The 22,374-nt window shown below is 44.5% G+C and overlaps 1 protein-coding gene across 9 annotated transcripts in view; it reads right to left on the bottom strand.

The window, feature by feature from the left end:
- P4HA2 (prolyl 4-hydroxylase subunit alpha 2) overlaps nt 1–21,985 on the bottom strand; it is a 29,621-nt gene extending 7,636 nt beyond the window's left edge. For 8 of the 9 annotated variants that reach the window (XR_007890807.1, XR_007890806.1, XM_051631277.1 and 5 more), the window contains exons 1-9: nt 21,913–21,985; nt 20,383–20,485; nt 13,374–13,483; nt 11,548–11,644; nt 9,368–9,519; nt 7,694–7,831; nt 6,237–6,476; nt 4,228–4,436; nt 3,266–3,442 (exon numbers count right to left, since the gene is read on the bottom strand). Coding sequence is in view for 7 of the 9 variants with exons in the window: in XM_051631277.1 (XP_051487237.1) it covers nt 3,266–3,442; nt 4,228–4,436; nt 6,237–6,476; nt 7,694–7,831; nt 9,368–9,519; nt 11,548–11,644; nt 13,374–13,455 (1,095 nt within the window). In the remaining 2 variants the exon portion in view is untranslated. Of the gene's footprint in view, nt 1–3,265; nt 3,443–4,227; nt 4,437–6,236; nt 6,477–7,693; nt 7,832–9,367; nt 9,520–11,547; nt 11,645–13,373; nt 13,484–20,382; nt 20,486–21,912 lie in introns of those variants that run through there. The other variant, XM_051631275.1, reaches the window with a different exon arrangement.
- Between the last annotated feature and the right edge of the window lie 389 nt (nt 21,986–22,374).

Below are 22,374 nucleotides of genomic sequence, written 5' to 3'. Positions count from 1 at the left end.
CCTAGAGTTTGTTCGATTCCGAGCTACACCAGTACATGCAGAAACACAAGGGCAATCCATCACCTGCAAAAATTATTCCATCACCTGGAAAAAAGCATCTGACTGCACATGCCTGGATATTCATTAAATCCACAAGTGCTGCTTGCTGAACAGGTTTGAAAGGTACTTGTTTTAAACAGCTGGAGTCAATATCAGCAAGAGGGAACAACAAAAGTTAAGAACATAGGAAGTCCAAGTTCTTGGCACAGAGAAAAACATTGGATACTCCATAAATTTAATCAGCCTGCTCCTCAAGTGGACTGAAAAAATCCAGTCTCATTCTTAGATGAAAAATAAGGGAAAACTTTTACAGAATGAGTTACAAATTATGGGACAGGTAAATCCACAGCAGTAGAAAACTCCTGAGGGCAACTCTCAACATTACTGTGCTTGGACTTTCCAGTTGGAAGATGCCAGGATCATCTAATTCAGAGACAGCTTGAGGAACGTAACTGCAAAAGCACAGTTCACCTTTACATTTTAAACACTGAGTAATGCATCTTCACAGGCCACATCACCATATTTGTAGAAATAAATCTGGAACTTGGCAAAACTGGCCAGATTTGCTGCGGTGTCAAAGCGACAAACTGCTGCTCATGTAACCCAACAGGTCACTTTGGTTTTATACTGGCAGCTGAGAACAAGAACTGGGACACTCCTTTGACTGTCAACTCAGACCACAGTTAAACTTAACTCCTGTAAGCCACAAACACTTTAAATTATGCCTCCTTCCTTCCACTTAATTGCAGGTCACAGAAAGCCTTTTTCTTTGCATTTTCTTCAGAGCAGGCAGTCATTCTTTCCTTCATTTTCTTCAAATAAGTCTCCAGCCAGCTCTACAACCCATGTCAGCTGTCCTGATCCTACACAAGAGTTCTTGGCACAGCTGTTCCAGTAATTCTGAGTCACTGCTACTTTGCTCCAGATTTCTCCTTCATAAATCATAAGGGAAGAGCCAGGCTGACTGAATGTTGCTCTTCACTTGCACAACGAAGCACAGCTTTTAGGATATAATTTAGCTTCCCAGACTTTTCATTCCATGGCCATTTTCAAGCTTGCATATGCTTGCTTAATTTCTGCACCCAGCATTTGCTCTAAATAAATCAGATCTAAAAGAAGCCTGACTACACTTGTATTACTCTGCCTCTTCTAACAACCAAACACCTTTCTGATAAGCCCGTTTCTTCCTGTAAGAAGGTACAATCTGTACCTCACTTGGTACAGCCAAGTGATAAACCCAAGGCTTCCTCTCTTAGGGTGGAGAAAGCAGCTTTATAACAGGCATTTGCTGGGCTTTGAAGAACCATCGTAACACACTGAATTGGTCGACCCTTCCTTCTGAAACTCTGTCTTGCTGAAATCCTACAGCACCAAGTCCAGCGACATTCCAGTGTTCCCCTCCACACTGTATTTTTGCCTGTTCAGACATGCCTGGGTTGCAGGTAGCATCCAGAACTTTGGGAAAAGGTTCTCATACTTCCATGGCACACCTGTCCTAATGCTGTCCACACCAAGAAAGTTAAGAATTTTCTTGAACCTTCCCAGTCAGCTCTGCTGTATTGCCTGAAAAGTTGGGACTAGTTGGAAACGAAGTAGAAGTGATTGCATTTTGCAAAACAAGCATGAAAACTTGAATACAGCTACCCTCAATCATGTACAGATGTTGTTTCTGTACAAAACAAAAAATACTGGCAAGTGGAAACCGCAGATAATGACATAGTGCTTGGATCCAAAAGCAGAAATTTCTTGCAAATGCATTTTAGAACAAAGGAAGGGCTCATCTTTCTGAGCCCAAAACTAACATACTACTTCAGAGTTCTGTCTGAAAGCTTCCATGATTAATAAAATTTCCTGGCTGAAATTAAGCTGTATTTATTAAGGTCCATCTCATCACAGGACTTGCATTTTCCATTCTTACTGCAGAATTTAAAGCTATTCCTGCAGCTGAGCTACAGACAGGTTTAGAAAAAAAGTCAGTAATAAGAAAATGCTTTTTATTTTAAGTGAAAACTTTCATCTCAGTCTTAAGACTATGCTATTTACCTGCTCTTACAGGAACTGACCCCAGTTCTACATTATAGATTTATGAAGAATTCCTGGCATTAGTAATGTAAGACTCTGTGAGCAAGGCTTTGGGCTTTCCATAAAACTTTGAACCTCATGATCAACTTTAAATAAAAGGGAAAACCAAACAAAAAAAATCAATAGCTGCCTTATTTACAATGTGCTTAATCTGATAATAGATTACGTGATACACTCTATTTGAAGGCTTTCTTTTCATCCAAAGCTCTTGAAGTTTTCTAGTATGATGTAACAGGAAAAAGTCTCCATTTATGGAGGTGAGAGTCCTCAGGGAGACAGGAGTGTTCTGCCAACACTCCCATGGCTGGCTGGTAGTCACAGAAGTCCAGCTTCACAAACACCCCAAATCATTCATGTTCTTAGGAAGCATCAGTTTCTCAGTCTGTTTCTAACTATTTATATTTACATTTCAAAACACATATAGAAGGCTAATTCTTTAATGGAATTTTAGTACATTTCACAGCAGTAGCAATGCTAAAACAAACCACTGATCTATACAAATGTTTCATTCTACTTTTCTGTCAGGTCTGACAAGAGTGTAACACATAGCATCTACTACTGACCTCATACTGTCATACCTTGGCCAGAAAGGAAACAGGAAATTCCACCTCCAGAAAAATCAAACGAGATAATTATTAGCTTGGCATTACATAGCTGCTTTTTTATTGTGTGCAGAGTCTCTAGAATTCATGCCGTGGGGAACAGATACTGCATCAGGAGTAGGGTTCTCACTCCAAGCTTCCCATTTCTGTTGGGATTTAGGCTTTTTAAATTTTGTTTTGAAGTTCAACTCCACTGCAGAAGGCAGACTTCAGGCACAGGGGAACACCTGCTCCTCGCACGGCAAGCCAGCCAGCCATCTACCCTTTCAGGTCTTGTCCCTAGCTTCCTTGAAAGGTTTCTAAGCCATTTACTAAGAACTTTGCATAATTAAGTGCAACAATGCATAAATACCTTCAGGAGCCTGGGCCTTATGGTCCTACATCACCAGGCAGTTTCGAAATGGTTCCCCTTAGGCTCACAGCTGCAGTGTATCATCTGTAGTATGAAACCAGATCTTTCAAATCCTTTGCCTAGGCTTTGCCAGTAGAGATTAAAGCATGGAATTAAAAGTCATTAGTGAGATGGAAGTGGGGAAACTTACCCTTGGCTTAGCTAGTTGTTTAATTTTCTCAATTTCTTCATCAGACATGACATCATAGTATCGTACAATATGAGGGCTATCCCACTCATCTTCCTCCTTAAAGGGAGCTATGAGCAGATGAGGGTTTCTGTTTCCATCATGGTACCTACAAAACAGCCTTTTCTGTCTTTGAGGTGTCTGAAAAAAAAAAAGCCAAGCAAAACATTGGTTGCTCAGCTGCTTTTCATGAACTTAAAATAGGCAAGACAAACAAGGAAAGGAGCTTCATTCCACCAACACTGGAAAAGCCATCAGCTGACTAGTAAATTTAAGAGGTAAGCATGAGTGATTCTGCCTTTGTGTGCAGTTACACCAAGGTATGCCACTCAAGATACCACTGAGCAACATCTGAAACACTAACCTTTAGGAGAATTAAATCATAATAGGTTACAGATTCAGCAAATAACTTCACAAACAGCAAGCTGTGAAAAAAGTCTGGTTCTTATAATTAAGACTATGCAGATGGAGTAAATTGATTCTCTTCCTTGCACTGAGCATTTAAGCCACATTTGTTGTGAGGTATTGGCAACTGGTTGGTCAAAACAGTCACCCCAGAACTACATGTCTTGAAGATGTAAAGGGAAGGAATAATGTGATTCCATAAGTGTGGCAAAGCATGACCAGCTCTCAACAGAAAAAACCTCCTAGTGTATCTGTAGAGGCAGCATTTGAAATGCTTGAATAGACACATTGAGGAGAACCAATTTTCAACAACCTTTAGGACATACAGTTGAGTGCTGGCTTTCTGTCTGGGATTAACAGCAAGAGAGGCTCAGACATAAGGTACAAAACTCAGCCCAGACAGAACTAGATTTAATTTCTTCTTTTAAAAGAAACAGCTTCACAAAAGGAAAAATCTAACATGCCCAGGAAGCTTGATCACCCTCACACAAAGGTAGCAGAGTCAGAAAATTGCCTCTCACCATTTTTACACCTTCACCTCTGCAAAGGGCCTCGTAGATATCACGCTCTGGCAGGTAGTCAAGAGGCCTCTCATAGGTACCACTTTGCACCACTGGTTCTGTCGTTGTGGTCTTGTTTGTTGACTTATCTTTCTCCTTCTCCTCTCTCTCCTTCTCCAGCAGCTTCTCAAAGTACCGCAGGTTACTGCCTGCTCTCTCATGGGTACTGTCTTCATTGGGAGAAAACCAGACACAACCAGTGACTCATGCAATCTCAGAACTGTTCACACAAACAACTCTATGTATTGAGACTGCAATAACTCTCCCCTTCTTAAAGTATGATGAGGCAACCAAAGGCATTGGCTCCAGCCTGCACTGAAAACCAGCACTGGGAAGTTTGTAATTGCAGCAGGAATGTTGGCATTCTCTGCAAAACAGTATTTTCTGGAAGGAACTATCACAAAACTTGAATTCCCAGAAAAAATGATAGGAGATTTTGGTCTTTTGCATCTCTCCTCTTCTTTCCACTTGCCTGCCCAGTTCTACCCAAGCTAAGCAGACAAGAGAGCCCATCAGCAGATATCAAGCTAGTCTGCTTGTTGCACCCCTCCTCTCCACCCCACTGCACAAGCCTGCTTAAACTCAGCACTGTGCTGGAGTCCCAGCCAGACTTCAGTCCCAAAGACATCTCCCATGTTGGGAAGCTCAGAGGTATGGAACACCACTGAACCAGTCCACCTACAGCACCCACCTCCAGAGCTCTGAAACAGGTTTAGACAGGAGGCATCCTGGATCACTAACACCACCAGCTTAGTAATTAGTAATTTACTAGTGATTTCAGTATGACTCAATAAACATCAGTAAATGACTAAGAAAGAACTTAAGTGTTTCAGTGCTCAGTGTTTCTGGACACCAGCACCTACAACTGTTTCTTTCCCTTCTGGCCCTCCCAAGCTTATTGTATTTATCTTATGGAACTAACCCAGAAGGCCACTGAAGTAACCACATGTGGGAACATGGGCTGAGTGGCAAGAGAAGGAAGCTGAGCCCAGAGCAAAGGAAGTTGCTGCTCCCAGAGGGAACTGCCAACTCTGTCCCACTGTTTGGTGCTGATAAGGGTTTGCATTCTGCTGTCAGTGCTAAACCCTAGTGCAGAGGGAGCAAAGATTCAATACATGTTCATATTCTGGTACACTTTCATCTGTGAATTCCAATGTCTGCAGAAATTAGACTGATAAACATTCCTCAATAGACAGGCTTCACCCCTGCTCAGGATGTGGCTAACATCTGAACTAAGAACCACAGGTGATTAATAATAATATAATAATGACACACAAATACATAACACAGTAGATGTTAACTGTGACTGGAGAGGACAGACCTTCCCAATGCAGGAAGCAGGTGAAGTTGGATAGGAAGCAATGCTTATTTGCTTACTCAAGAGAAAGTCAGAAAGAGAATAAAGAATTTTAAAGAAACTCTATTTGTTCTGAATATTCAGAAATATTTAGAATCTTAATGTTAAGAATCTCAGGCAAAATATTCTCCTGGCATCACAGAGTACTTGACTGAGGAATGAAGAGGAATATGTAGCCATCTCATATGAACTCTAGTAGTACCTACAGAGGTTGGACCAGATGATCCTTGAGGTCCCTTCCATAATTCTGTGTGAAGCCAGCAGGACTTTACAGAAGACACAGCAAACTAAGTCCATGGTACCTTGATCTCCACTGGAGACAAACCAGGCCTCAACCATCACCAACACATCTCAGTACTCTGAGCAAAGCACACAGGTACTGCAGTCAGACACGTGTTTGGTCTTGGGGTAGTAAAAGCCTGGACTGTAACAGATTGTTCAAGATACCTGATGTGTAAGCAGACTGTTTTGTGTCACAGGGTCTGTGTTTACCCTGAGCCATCTGACAGGCTGTCCTCCAGTCAGCTCACCCATGTGTATGGGCCAAGACTGTTCTTGGCTCTGGTGCTGGCAACACTCCCCAGTGCTAGCACAGCAGGTCTATTGTTCTTACCAAGGGATATCAGCCGCCTGGTAAGCTCCATGGCTCTGTGTAAATCCCCAAACTGGAAAACAGCATAGCTGAGATAATCCAGGATCTCCACTTTGCTGACTGTTGTATCCTCGCCCTCATCATGCTGTTTTAAGGCTTGCTCCATCCAGAGCACTGTGTGATAGTAGTCTCCATCGTTGTAAGCAGTCTTCCCCATGCCAAAGCAGTCCCCTACTGTCAGAGAGGACCTGTACTTTGTTCCTAAAAAAAAAGAGATGGCTTTAAGCAGTCCACACAGAAGCATCTTTGCCTTCAAATATACAAGGCACATTGAGGAATACACATTTCTATTGTCCAAAAAGGCTTCTAAAAGACAATGCATTGTCAATATTTTTAGGCTCTGCACTGAAGTGATCACCTTCAGAATTAAAGATTTTAAATTCTATGCTAATTCCTTGGCATTAATCCCTTTGGAAGCCAAGGTAAGTTTAACATAAATTAGTGTTAAGCTGTTGCGTTTTCTGTTGTAGGCAAAGGCAGAGCAGACTAACAGCTTAACAGATTTTACTGAACCTACAAATTAACATTGTTATGTGACAATCAAAGCCTGACTACATGCAGAGCTAGCTTGTTTCCTCCTTACTGGAGATGCAGATGTGTGCAGAAATAAGCTGATGACTATTCAGACAACCTAGCAATCCATTTTAATGTAACTGTGCACTAATTTCTGGTTGCTCCAGCTCAGCAGATGCACTGATAAGGACTTTAAGTTCATTGTTAATAACCTAAATAAAATTACTAAAACTGTTTCACCAACCCACACTCTAATGAAAGTCTATTAATTTTGTAAACTGTGTTAATAGGAACCATAACCTGTTTCAGTCTCTCATAAGCAGCAACAAACACTTATCAGGACTCAGCTGCCAAAACACTGAAGTATCTCAAGATATCTGTGTACTTTCCAAAACATCTCCCTGTGGCAAGACCTGTTAGCTCCCATTTCACAGAAATAACAGGAGAAAAGTGATTCAACCAACGCTTCACTGGAAGACCACAGCAAACAAGAGCAGGGACAAGCTTTGTCAGAGCCATCAGTGCAATGAACCGAGGAGCAGCAGCTCCTTCCCTTGGTTTGTAAGTTATTTGGGATGGGAAGTACCAAAGTATTTGCTTACACAGTAACCAGCACAAGAAAGTATGTCATCCTTTGTTGTTTTGGTATAGCCATTATAAAAATCAGCATTTAAAAATAATGCTAATTAAAAACATGACACTTGAGCTGGTCACTGCAGACCATGGCTCCTTGGGCTCTGGTGGGAACTACCCAAGTTCTCCAAGTGCTGAAGTCCATAAATCCTCAAACATCTCCAGCCAGATGGACTCGCAGCACCATGGCTCTTCCTCACTACTGAAAAAGGACTTTAGAGAGAGTTTTGAGTTCCCTCCTTTTGAAGCAAAGCAGACCTTTGCACACTTACCTGGTAAGTTTCCTCGAGAGAGAGTTTCAGGATCCAGTCTGTACGTGTCCTGCAGGCGCATCAGGGCCTTGGCAGCTCCCGTCTCATCTTCTTCCGTCGGAAAAAACTGACGCTGAAGTGTGAGGTTTGCAATGAAGCCTTTGCAGGAAAAGGGGAAAAAGGTTACTGCCAGAGTTTGCATAAGCATCAGTACCAGATTAACACAGGAAAGGAAACATCTGCTTTGTTTTGGGAATTTAAATTCATATTATCCAGGTTTAAAACCTCTTAGTAGGCTTTAAAATTAAAAACCCTGTTTTCTGTCACATTAAGAACTACAGCTCACAAGCAAGAGATAAAGGGTAAATACCTAAACCCCTCAATTTTCTTGTGGAACACAATCACTAAAGTACAGTGTGAATCTAATGATCTTCAGTCTCCTGCAATGTTTCCTTCCAGCATGAAAACCTGATAGCTTTCATCAGTTCTCCTGCCATACCCACAGAGACACCTGCAGATCAGAGCACCGGGCAATGAGTCCAGGCTCTACTCCAGCCTGTGAAGCCCCAAGAGCTTTTCAAATATCAGTTCAATGGACAGAGACCATGATCCAGGGTCCCCTAAGTAGGGGTAGGACCTTACTCAGTAGGAGGCTTTTAAACCTGACAAGTAAAACCAGGGGATATTTAGAAATAGAATTAAATGCCCTGCATTAATCTTTCAAAGCTGTACAGCAGGTTGGTCAGGAGTAGGGACAATCAACAGAAGGAAAAAAAGCCACCAAGTCCTTTCCAGTCATGCAGCAAGCAGACCTGGGAAAGGAGTCTGTAGAAAAATAATTAATGACAGAAGTACTCAATAGAATTGAGTATTTTATTTCCATCTAGGATGACTGCTCCAAAAGGCAATAAAAATCTTGGCTGGGAAACACTTCCAAGTATCTAAACTTTAGCATATGCAGAGTAGAATGGGAAAACATGCAGTGTTCTGCCTGAAAAGCACAGCCTCTGCTCCCTTACTTTCAAGGAGTCCAGTAAAAATAAACCTGCATTTCAAAAGCAACAGAAGAAAATCCAGGCAGATGCTTTGACAATATGATGCAAAAGCAAAGATTAGTACTGAAAAACCTTAATTTAGGAGGCTAGGTTTACAGACAGCAACTGTGTATTATCCTGTTATCAGACTGATTCTGTCTGCCAACTGTTGGTGCTGGGGCTAATAGGAATTCCTTCACTTCAGAACGGGTCTCCTTTTGATCTTTCAAGCTTCTCTACTGGTCAACATGGTCAAAAAATGATGACCGCCAAGAGAAGCAGTAGGCTGGGGAAGCTGCTGAGTAAGTTTTTATGCATAGGAACAGAAAGCTGAAGACTTCGCATAAAACAATAGTTGCCAACACAGCTGACAGCTTCAGGAGATTCTGTTCTCCCTTTCACCCCAGACAGCACAAGCCAAACAGAACATCACAGGCCTGAGACAGGTACCAGTTCCTTTGAGTCTGGACTGAGCTGTGCTCCAGTGGCAAGTTTCTCTCACTTGGGTAACCAGCAAACAAGAAGCCAGGTATTAGTTTAAGTTTCAAACAAACTTGGCTATAATATTTAAACCACAGCTGTGTTTGCAGCTTTCCAGAACACAAAGAGGACATACAACTGTAAGGCTACCCCTGACATCTTCTCCCCTGCAACTCCTTACCATTTGTTGTATCCTGAAGAACCAGGTTTTCCAATTCCAGCCAGTCAGTATTTAAACGCTTCACCAGCTTATAAGCATTTACAGGATGTGCCAGGTACCCTTCTGGATCAGAGGTGGATTTGCTAGTCAGTACATCCATCTTTTCAGCCCAGCTGGAATGGGAAGCATAAGCCTCAGTCTGGGAACAATTCATGAATGCACATCTTCCTTCTTAAGTCATCCTAATTTCACAGCACGAATCAACTGATTGCTGTTTTCTCCATCATAACCAGCTTTCAAGTTTTCAGCTTTGCAAGGATAAAGTGAAGTACAACTGACTTTTTAAATTACAATAGTCTTTTTATTTGAAAAATAATTTGTTTCCCTGCTTACTATTTTAAACCTTACTACAGTCAGTGAGTATCTCGCTTGTCACAAGTCTTGGCCACTAATTTCCAGCATGCTGCACTTCAGAAAATAATTATATATTGCACACAATCACAGAGTGTCATTTATCTATCTCTTAGTAAAATAATACAAGCATAAATACAACCCAAGAGCTTTTTAGCTTTATTGAAATAAAACCATAAGCTTTGATTTTCCGACTGCGATTCTGTGACTGTGTGACTGGAAACTCCCAGACACCAGGGTGGCAGTGCTGGTCAGCTTCAAAGCAGAAGTGGGGAAACTTCATCCTCTGCATTACAGAACATCTCAACTGCCAACTGCACTGCTGATGCTGCAGTGAGAATTTCTTCTGTTGCCCTTCATCTCATCCCTTAACACAAACCCCTGGCCCAGCTCTGTGCTCCTCTCCAGTCCTCAACAGAAAGGAAACACTCTGCTCAAACGAGCTAAGCACTGAACATAAGAAGCCTCCTTTGAGCCTGCAGTCTCTGAAAGCCACAGATGAACTACGGTTACAAACAGCTTCACATAAGCACAGGTAAATATTGCCAGACCACCTGGCGTCTTCTCCATGCTAAGATGTTGTTGCAACAGAAAAGATGTTTTTCCAGAGATCCTTTGCAGGGCTATCAGACTAACATCACATTAAAACCAGCTTCACCTGCACTCCCTTTTTAATTGAAAACTACTTCTAATGTTTATCTTGCTAAGTAGTAAATACTGCCAAGTTTTAGTCTCTTCATGCACCTGACAACGTGCTTTTGAATCACAAACGTATCTGTGGAACCAACAAACAGTGAAGTGTGTTACCATATACAAATGATACAAATTTAGCACCTCAGTTACAAAACACCTGCCTTGTACACTAGCAGGGCTTTAGGGCTGAAATACTGACACGGGGTAGAATACTCTTGCTTACAAACACACCAACACAAGACTCAACTGAAAACGTAACACATTATAAAAGCCCTTGCAGAGGTCAGCCTATGAAGAAAGACTAAGAAAAGACCAGTTAGGACACATATTGAACTGACATTCTCTGTAACAATAGTCAACTACTTTTCCTCAGAAGGGCACCTTTTCAAGAAATGAATATTTGTGTACAGAAGTGACAAGGAGTTCAGGTTTTTTCACTGTTTCATAGCCCTGTCCCCACCCTACACCCCCAAAGGGAGAACGAATTGCCAACTACAGCCTGGAGCGCAGCAAAACTTGGCAAGATTGGCTCCATTGACAGGCACCCAGCCCTTCTGAACCTGGACCTCATTTAGACTATTCCAGTGTCACACCCTATTAGGTATTACTTTCAGCTACATAAGTATTAACAGCCTTCCTTAGGGACACAGAAGGAATCAGCTGCCAGCAAGACCCTTTCAAGTGCTCTAAGCAATCAGGACAACATCCGAGACATGTTGTAGCCAGTTTGCTGACTGAAGAGAACAGGCAACAGGGCTGTCCCTGAGAGCAGAGCCAACAGGGGAAGGCAGCAGGGGATTTGGTGTGCTGCCCTGAACAACAGGGAGCACAGAGCCCTGGGGTGGTGCAAGGACAGGGAAAGTGGGGGGAGCCCAGAAGACAATAGTTTCTCAACAAGCAAAGCCTGAACAGTATCTGAAGCAGGGCCTTCACTCTGCAGGATTATGGGAATAAATTGCAACCAAGTTATCACCTATGGTCTCACTGTGATTATCTAGAGGAAATACTAACAAGGTCTAGCAGCACATAGGTGACAGAAAGGTGTGGTGTAACTGAGCACAGATGAGACATTTCACTATGCAAACCTCTCCCCCTACCTTTTAATCTGAGCGAGTTTGCTCTCTTCTGCTCGGATATATTCCTTTAATGACTGGACCAAGTCTTTCTCTGCATAAATCAGGTCTGTCATTTGACCTAAAAACAGAGTATGAGCAAATATTAATAAGACCTTTAAAAGTAACCATTTCCAACAGCAGAGAAGACATCTTGGAAGCTCTAGGGCTATTAAAACCACCACAAAGAATCAACAAATTAAGGGTGTACACTTCAGTGCCTGTAAACCACAAAAGCTATTACACATACACACAGGTCTGGCATTCAAATGCTTCAAGGGACTTTTAAAATCCCAACTTCAATGGCTCATGGAGCTGTGCTGTGACCCTTCCACTGCCTCTGAATTACTTTTAGTATTAGAACTGCATGCAAGACAATCAGAAGAAAGGTTTGACATTAATACAGCTTTTAAGTCAAAGCAAGGAAAGATCCAAAGAGCTGCTCGAGCATGTGTTCTACATATGGATACAGATTAGGTCACACAAATACATTATTCCTCTAACTACTGGCATCACTTAAAATTACAGCTTTTCAATATGGGTAACTGTGGAAACACAACATTAAGTACAGAGGAATTTCAGACTAATGTTTATAGACTGAGACACTCACTCTCTCCTGATTAGCATTAGTGGAAAGTGCTAGCATGTCACTCCTAATCACTGCAACAAACTTTGCTTTTCAAAGAACAAACACAAAGACCGGATGGGATTTAAAAACACTGCCCCAGCTTTAGTCTCAGCATTCCCAAGTAATTCTTAATGAAGCATGATTAAGCAGATGGAAGTCAGCATGCTGTGTTATTTTCAGAGTCTGGAAAGGTTCAGGAATAGGTAAGTGTCCAGACAAGGTGATCCTGCACAGCCTCTTTGTGCAAAAGCTACTTGGGAAAAAAAAAGAACCAAATAATACCTGTGTAATTAAATAATTGTTTAGCCAACTCCAGAGCACAGGAGCACCTGTTGGCAGGGAGAGGCCACTCTGCCTTGCTCCAACTGAGCAGTTCCTCACAGTGGTGCAAAATAAACCCTCAGGAGGTTTTGAGTTTAACCACTCAGAAACCTTCCTCCACTGAGTTCAAAGCATATTGTGGAGAGCAGCCAATTGTAGTTAATCAGCCTCTATTAACCTTTGGGAGTAAATTCCCCACACTATTCCACTGGAAAATTTTAAACCAAGTCACAGTAGAAAACTCAATTTATGCTTATTTTTAGGGTTACCACAATCATACATGGTTGTATCACAGCTAATAGAACATAGATTACTTTTTATGACAATTCAGTTCCTATTTTCAGGATTTATAACAAGGTGATTTCTTCAGGATTTACTCAGGTTTCACAAAACACACACAAGCTAAGGAGGATATTAGAGGATATTAGTTCTTCCTTCCAACACCTAACTCAAACTTTTTGAGAAGACAGATTAAGTTCTGTGAAAGAAAATACTTCATAACTTTATCACTTAAATTCCTTTCACAGATCAAACTCAGGACTAAGCTTTTTAGCATGAGGTTTGTGCTGTGTTCAAGATGACCACAGGTTCACAATTCTTAACACACAGAAACCACCTGATTTTACTAAGGGTCCCCAGAGAAACTTGGATCATGTTGGTCACAACATGCTAAATTACCCAACTGCAAACAAACTGCACTGATGCAAGAATTGCAATGCAGGACAGCATCAAGAAGGGAGAAGAGTGGTTTTTCCTAAGGTGGACAGTGCTTGATAGGGCCACATGTAGAAAGCCTTATGCTTCAACTATAACACATAACAGTTCTGGCAACCACATCATCATGCATGGGTTCTTTCCATACCTATGGAAGTGAAGAACTCAGCTTCTGTGTGCCAGATCAAGAGATAACAGGTAGAGAGCACCAACTGCATCCAGAGCTTCATCTTCCAAATAGTTCAAATCTGTAACAAACTAAAAGGAAAACAAGGAGTAAAAATTAACTTATTTGTGAGAAAAAAAACACCAAGGCATTAATCTTCATCTTCAGCCATCTCATCTTCATGAATATTTTTTAGATTCTTAAAAGACTGAATTCTGATCAGTAAAGCTTGAAGAAAGTCATCTTTAACCACAGAAGTTGCTACTTAGCAGTCTTAATTGCTATCTGGGATACTCCTTGGGGTTTGCATGAGGGACCCTGAGCCCATGGAAGGTCCACATGACAGAAGTAATGGAAGCAAGACATTTGTCCAAGATACAGTGAGAACAGGATTCTCTGCAAGCTCAGTGCCTTCCATGTTCTGCATAATAGCTGGAAAATGGCAGAGTATACAAAGTCATATTCTATTCCAGTAATAACAGAAGTCTAAATTAAACAGTCAGACTTGTAGCATGCTGTGAAACTGTTACATAAAACTGTCTAGAAAGACAAACAGTGAGAAAGCCAAAGAGAGAAATAAAGCATCCTGTAGTGTGGAAGTGGCAGTGATGGGTGGAAAAGCTGAAAGTGAAATTTCCAGCTCTGCTTATTCAAGATGCATCATGCCAGCACGTTGGCCTCTGGGCACAGCTCTGATGACTTGTGTATTTCAAAGGCTGTGCCAGCTTAGAAATCCAGCCCCTTGAGGTGGAGACTGAAAGCTGACTATTGCATTTCTAAGAGCACAGTCCCCAGACAGCCTGGAAGGGAAAACCAGTCTGAGCAGATAAGAGAAGGCAGGAGACAGGTGAAAACAGGGATGCAAGGTCCATACAGAAGAGCCTCCTGGGAGCTGTAACTCTCGTGGTAGATCTGGGGACTTCTGAGGAGCCTGCCCTGCAGTTGGATCAGCCCACAGGTCACTCTGGAGCTGCCTGTGCATGGAGCAGGAGCAGCCATCACAGCCAGTCCATGGATCAGCACTGCTGCTCAGCAAGCATTGAGCTCTCCCAACACCCCTGCACAGGGTGTCAGAAGGAAGAGGACAACTGTTCACCTTAACTCAAAAAGCAATTACACTTATTTCCTGCCCACTGTAACTGGGTAAACTGGTGGCTGGAAATAAACACTTGCAACCCACTTTTACTCCAAACACATGCAGCTACTTGGGGCAAAATGGAGTCACTTAACTCTGATGAGAAAGGGGGATGGAAGGGAGAAGGGAAAATACTTTTCACATCCCACAATTTCAAGCAATACAACAGGTGGGAAGGTATTTAAATAACTCTAGAACAATTCTAGCTCATTGTTCCCTTTGGCTCCACAGAAGGTAGAAGTGGTTTCCTTCTGAGTTTTTCAGACCACAGCATGACAGAAGCCCTCACCCTCAGCTGAGCTCCCTAGTGCCATGGACACAAACAACAAACACCATCAGCAATACCACCCGCACTGAGAACATCAGAAGTAGCTCCATTCTCTGCTATGGATTATCACATGGCAAGATGATTGCTTTTAAATTATTTTGATTTCTTTGAAAGACTACATGAGGAATCAGAAACATTTACCACAACAGTCTGCAAGCATGAGTAAGCAGGGAAATGTCTCACAGCATCATAATAAGTCTTCTCCTTTCCCTCTCCTGTTTCTCACCCCCCTGCAAACCACATATTCCCAAACTGCTTGTTTAAGTTAGTTCAGAACTAGAACATGGGTAATCTGAGAATTAAGTAAAGCTGAATTAATAGTACCATGCAGAGGTCTGCCAATGCTAAAAGCCACCGTAAGTGATGTAGCAGAAAGCACAGCAAGTCAAGAGCACTTGGGAAGTACATTAATTTGGATATATTAAGCCATAACTGTCCATCTGCATTGTCTGTCGACGTTTCATGGAGTGGTTTTTTGGATCCCCTGCACAAAGCCTGGCAAAACAATTACAAGGGAATTTTCCAGTTCAAACACAACTCCACACTCTCTGTCCTGCACCTCCCCACCATGTTCTGTCATGCTGAGGATATCTGCCAAGAAGAACACTTACTGCAGCTTGTCTTTGTAGCAGATCTTTAACAGCTTTGCCATCCTACTCAGTTTTACTTGAGTCAATAAACAGAAACCTCAGCTAACAGAGAAGTCAGCTCTTGCTTGAACAAGCAGGACACCTGGCTGCAGGGTTTTCAAATTGTTTGTACACATTCTTTTCACAGCTGTTACTGGGAAAATCAGCACAAATAATGAATTACAGGAGGCTGAACATAATGTTAAAACCACATTCTTGGAGAGCATGAGTATGTGTGCATGCGCACACGTATACACACTCACCCCAGAGCAGCTAAACCATCTGCTACCAGAGAGGGTGAGTGAGGCAGGAGGGACATAACCACCTCCTACCTCAATAACTGAATTGTGGCAAACATCTATAATGAGTTTTATTCAAGCAGAGAATGAAAGAATTTAGTTGCAGAGAAATGCCAGATAAGAAGTCTGTGTAGGACAAATACCATCTATGTTCCTGGCTGTTTTCCACAGCCTCTTCAAATGACAAAAACATGCTGGACAGGTGAATTTAAGATCTCCTTTTAAGTGAGAAGAGTGACATTTCTCTGCAACTGACTGAGAAGGCCTGTGGCCTACTGAGATGCCCTGAGCTAGGGCTGTGAGCCCTGGCTGGTCAGGGTATGTCCTGTCAGCACAGGGATCCTACATGTTCCTCAGGGATGAGCACCAACATCACTGCCTGGCCCCAGGAGCTGCTCTCACTGTAGGGAGATCCTGTTCCAGCAACACTGATTGAGCCAAACTTCTCTGCATACAGTAACAGATACTTCATGCTTTGCTACTTCCCCTCCCTTCAATGTGCCCAGCCAGCAAACCAAATGGATACGGTACAAATACTACTTTAGGAGTGTAAGACCTCAATGAATCATTGCTCCCACTGGAAAGAGTGCTGTCAGACTTCACAAAGCACAGGCAGAAGGCAAAAGGGTTCTTCTAGACAAAATAGACTGGGATGGAATTTTTCTGCACAATTTTTCTGCTTATTGATTTATTCAATAAGCTTTATAAAACCTCTTAATATAAAAGATACAAAAACATGGACCTGACTTGTAGAAGTTACTTGCACATCTACCAGGGTTATCAGTTTCCCAGCCACTCTGAATTTCATATCCAGTCAGGAGGGATTCAAGCCAGCTCCCACATGAGCCAAAGAGAGGACTGTTTTCTGGTTAGAAGAGGAAACAAATACCTATTATTCATCCCAGTCCCTTCAGAGTTCCCACTTCTAATCAAAATGATGGGCTGCACTCTCTTTTGTCAACCACAGAACAGGTTCATGACCCTCAGAGCCTTTCTTTAGACAGGAGACAGCAAATCTACTCACAATATTCTGAAACTACAGGGACTAAAAGCATAAACCCTTCTCCCCCCCTTCACTCTACAAGAGTTCCAACAAGTACCACTCAACTGGCACAATAAGGGGACTGCTGTGCATACTACAGCTTTTTTTTTTTTAAAGTAAAAGTAGAAGCACACACAATAGGTAACTGAAGATGCAAGCTACACCATCTCATGGCTGATCAGTCTCTCCTGATGTCAATTTTCATTCCCAGACAAGGGTGTGCTCAGAACAACAAAACAAGTCAGAAGAAAGCCTTCAATTGCCTGTCAGCTTAACTGAACACAGGGCCTAGCAAATGAGAGTCCTTTATCCAGGCTCCAAACTTGCAGTCTTTTCATGCAGAAGAATTAAACTAAGTGAGCCAATATAAGATCACTCCACGTAATTTAAAGAATGAGTCACACCCCTTATCATTGCTTATTATGGGGAATCAGGCCAGAATGTGGCTCCTGCTATATTGTGAACCCCTATTTCGATCACATGAAGTCCTGAAAAAAAACCAGTATTCTTGCACTCCACCACTCTGACAGGACAGCACTGCCTTTGCTGTCAGGCTCCTCCAGGGGAGCTGTGGAACTGGGATGTGATTGAACAGCTCCAAACTCCTAATAGCAAGGTCATCTCTTCCCAGAGACTAGGTGGGAAAGAGGTTCACAGGGCTAATTGCAGCCCCTGTGAATGAGTTTCTTTCCAAGTCTATATTCCAGTTTCCATCCCACAAAACTGAGATGACATCACCACACAGCCATTCAGGGTAACTCACATTCAAGATCCTGGTGCATTTGGATAACAGCTAAAACTGGTAGAACAGCTCTAGAGTGAGAAAAGAGCACTAATTGTGCAATACTTCGCTGATTCATGCAGATTTACAGCCAAAAACCTGTGTATCATCACTGGCCAGCACAACTGCCCACTGCTTCAGATGTTCCCAATACTGAGCAGAGATCACAGCAAAGTCACAGCTCTGTCAGTATCTCGGGTCATCAGACATTCTCTGAGACATGTTTACTTCATGACAAATTTTAGATACTCCTAACAAATCTAGATTTCTGTTTCTTCCACATTTTTCGATTGGTGTGGCTTTTTTGAGGGGGTTTTTTCAGAGCAATGGCTTCTTGCAAGCAACGAGGACAGACCACAAGTCCCTGGTTCAGTTCCATCCTTACTGACCTATATCCACACTTTGTTACAGGGCAATAAAGCTTGTAAGACAAGATATCATGACTAGATACTGTCAAAATCTGACCGGTATTTTTCTGAACCACCACAATGCAACAACTTACAAGCTGATGAGACAAATAAGGCTTACAGTCCATCTCCCCTCCTGTGCCTGCCCATGCCATTACACACCTGGAAAAGTCACTGCTAAAATAGCTGCTTCCACATGTATCTAAATTTAAAATACCATGATGAAACCTAACCAGCAAATCACTACTTCAGAGTCACCTCAGGCCGCAGATGGATTCTTGGCACACATACAATTGAGGCCCACATACCAGGCTCTGAAGAATGGTCCACCCTCAAACAGCAATTTGAGGTTGGACCCTTGGATAAGACAGGCTTCTCTGGGGCTTCTCCAAATGCCAGTGCCTTCCACCCACTGTCTTACTGCTTGCAGACACAGCAAGAAGTCCTGGACTGACTGTGCAGCTGGCTGCAGCCCCTTTCCCTTCCACAAACAATGGAGCTTCAAAAGTAGGCAACAACTTCCTATCAGTATTGATGGCTGTAGATAAGGTTTATTATATTTAAGTGGAAAATAGTACAAACAAAAAACTGCAAGACTTATTATATACCTATTTAGAGCCAAAAGATGGGCTTAACTGTAAACACATTTTTCAGGATGCTGCCAAGTAAGAGCTTCTTTCAACACCTCTGTAAGAAAAGCAGCCATAAAAAACATCCAGCTTTTATCAGCCTGGCACATTAGCCAGGAGATGCTTGGCACATGATGGCAGCTATAAAACTATGTCAAAATTATTAAATACTAAGAAAACATTAATTTTATCCTAAGAAAGCAAACCTTTATCATTGGCTGAAGACCTTGAAACAAGTAAATCAGGGCCAAAATTCATTATCCACACAAACGCAGATGCTCCAGAGTTCAACCACTCCTCTGACCCAAAGAACTTTGGATCTAGATGCCTGTCTGTCAGCACCCCACCCAGACCACATTGCCCTATCTTGAACCTCACCTCAGAATTCCCAACACTGCCAGGGCAGCATGCAGGCACTTTGCTACAAATAGCTAGTCCTCAGTCAGACCCAGAGAGACACAAAAGGAACTGTTCCTTTCAACATGAGGTGCCTCCTTGCAATCGAGTTCTCTCTTCACCACCAGATAACTGCTCTCCAGGCCCTTCCTCCAGTACACGTTGCATATGCTGCTCCAAACAGCTTGTGCCAACACCACTACCTTTCTTGCCAAAGGGCTTCACGTGCATCTGAAAACAATTATAATTGCCTAGCAAATAATACAACATGAGTGCCTTGTGTTCTTCCAGACAAGTCAAAAGAAAAGGAGGAAAAGCTCTTCATTTGCATGTATTAGCAAGGATACAGCAGCACAGCCCTGCAAACTGCATGCATTTCTTCTAATACAGAATGGCCTGTGCCACCCTGCCTTGCGACTACCTTAGAAACTAGAAGTTTTATTAGGTCCCAACAGGTTTTTTTTAAAGCCATAGCAAAGAATATTTCTTCCACATTCCAACAGGCAGGAAAATAATGCATCTTACTCTGCAGTGTCTGTCACCCCATATGAAGCAGACTACAGTCAAACCCCACAGCTACTGAAGACAGCAAGATTGCACGCTTTTTGTCCCACTAGAGCTTATTTTTCAGCATTAAAATTTAGACTGCATCCTACTGTACAAAGTCCACCATTTTAATATATTATATTTCATGTAACCTTCCATATGCTCATACACCATTAAAAAAACTTCCTGTTCAGAAAGAAGGGTTTTTTTAATTAAAAAAAAATAAATCAGTGAACTATTTCTTTTACTTAATATCAGCAATTTAATTAAAATCAGACATTACCTCAGAGGTGCGGGGGCTGACTCTATCCTAAGATCACCCTACAATGTGCCCCCCACCATACTTTGCAGTCTCATTTCACAGAATTTAGAAAACCATACACAAAAAAATCAGAGCTAGTCATAGGAAAAAAAAATTAAAAAAAATCTATGTTTACAGCTTGCTCCTTTGGAAGCTTGCCAACATGAACAGCATGGAAATTATAAACAGACTGGATTCCTGACTTAAACCTAGACTGAAAAACTTCTTCCACTGAATGATACATCATGCTCCCTCTGCTGTTACTGCCTTTGAAATACACAACCATACTCTGGGCTGGTACCTCCTGCACTGATTCCCAGAGTATGATTAGCTGCATTAATAAATAAATAAATAAGTCTCAAGAGACTGGGGCATAAGCAAGGAGCAAAATTCTTGTCTGTTAGTGGCACAGCAATGTCATTTTGTATTTGTCGAGTAACATTCTGCCTGTAAAATGTGAGTGGCAGTCATTGGCTGCTGTATGTACTTATAACATACCTGTGGGATTATTTTCTGAGTCCTTGGTGTCAGAAAGCTGAAGTATTCCGTAGTGAAGATGGCAGCAGTGGCCTCTCAGCTCAGCTTCGCCTTCACAGAGCACCTATCAAATTCAGGAGCAAGAGGTTTTGTCACAAAAATGTCTCCAAGGAAAGCTACCATCAGGAACAAGGGGTGATGACTGGCCACGGACACCAAACACCACAAGGTTGGACAGCTCCAAACATCGGTGTTATTTACACATCCCCTTTCCTCCTTGCTCCCGGGTTATAAGGACGTTCTTTATTGCTGGGAGGAAAACTATTCCTGTCTGGTCAAAAGCATGCTCTGCATCACCTCTCCCCCCCAGCTCCAGTCACTGCACCGCGCACAACTCCCCACGCTGCCGGCTGGAGCACAGCCCGGCTGCTTATCTGCGGCCTTTGGATAAACGTCAGGAAGAGCGTTTCATTTTTTGCAAAGGAAACCTCAGGTTAAAGCAAAACGGGATAGGAGTGGAGCCAGCAGGTTTTGAACACCTCTGTGAAACTTGCGGCATCGTTTTGCTCTGGGGGGGAGCCCCGGGCAGGCTGGAGGTGCACAGACAGGCAGCCCCTGCAAGCACAGCACCCTTCCCGAGCTCTGGCGGAACGCCTTCTCTGCTGCTGAGGATACACGTTTAGAGAAACCCAACAGTTTCTTTGAAATGTCACTTTCAGCTCTTTTCCCCCCAGCTCAGCCGCAGCTCCCCGCACAGGCCGGCAGCAGGCAGGCAGGGCGCAGCCTCCACTTGCCGACCCCGCCGGCAAACCCGCTACCGAGCCCGGAACGGCGGCGGCTGCTGCGGGGCCGCTGCTCGGGACCCGCGGGGAACGCGCCCCGAGGGGCCGCTGGAGCGCCTGGAGCTGGAGCCCCCTTTCCAGGCAGCCCCGGGCCGGCTGCCCGACCCCCAGCCCGACCCGCAGCCCAGCCCCGCGCCGCCCCGGCCCCGCAGGGCTCGCCGCTCTCCCCCACAGCAGCTCTCGGGTGGGCTCCCAGGAGGGACCCCCAAGAGTCCCGGGGGGGGGCTACGAGCCCTGAGGCTGCGGGGCTTGCGGCACCGGGCGCGGTGACCCCGCGGCCCCTCAGCGCTGGGCGGGGGGGGGAGGCTTCACCGGCGGCGGCTTCACCTGCCGCTGCCCCCTGCCCGCCCGCAGCCCCCTGCCCGCCCGCCTCACCCTGCAGCCCCCTGCCCGCCCGCAGCCCCTTGCAGTCCCCCACCTCACCCTGCAGCCCCCTGCCCGCCTCACCCTGCAGCCCGCCTCACCCGGCAGCCCCCTGCCCGCCTCACCCGGCAGCCCCCTGCCCGCCGGCAGCCCCCTGCAGCCCCCTGCCCGCCTCACCCGGCAGCCCGCCTCACCCGGCAGCCCTCTGCCCGCCCGCAGCCCCTTGCAGCCCCCCGCCTCACCCTACAGCCCCCTGCCCGCCCGCAGCCCCTTGCAGCCCCCCGGCTCACCCTGCAGCCCCCTGCAGCCCCCCGCCCGTCTCACCCGGCAGCCCAGCCCGCCTCACCCTGCAGCGCAGCCCGGCCCGCCGTGCTTCTAGAACCGCCCCGGCGCTTCCAGCCCGGCTCCCCAGCCCCGCCGCCGCCCGCCCGGCCGGGCCCGCCCCCGGCCCCGCTCCTCTTGAGCCGCCGCCACGTCCGAGGCGCCGCCCCGGGCCCGCCCCCCCCGCCGAGCTGCTCCGAGTAGCGGCGCAGCCCCGGGGGCGCCTCGGGCGGCCGCGGTGCGGCCGTGGGGACAGGGCTGGGCTGGGGCCGGGCTGTGCCTCGGTTCAAAGCGGGTTTCAGCGAGAAGTTCCTCACCGCCTGTAAACCCTGCCTGCTTTATGAGAGCTGCCCCTGTGCGGAGCGTTCCTGCCGCCCTGGCACTGCCCGCACGGCCGCCGAGCCGGCCTGAGCTGGGGTGCCTTCCCCCGCCCGCCATTTTGTGAGCTCTGGGCAGCTGCTGGTCTCGTAAGGAGGAGAAAACTACG

Source organism: Apus apus, chromosome 13 (assembly GCF_020740795.1).
Source record: "Apus apus isolate bApuApu2 chromosome 13, bApuApu2.pri.cur, whole genome shotgun sequence".
NCBI classification, from domain to species: domain Eukaryota; kingdom Metazoa; phylum Chordata; class Aves; order Apodiformes; family Apodidae; genus Apus; species Apus apus.
This window is presented reverse-complemented; position numbering and strand designations above follow the sequence as displayed.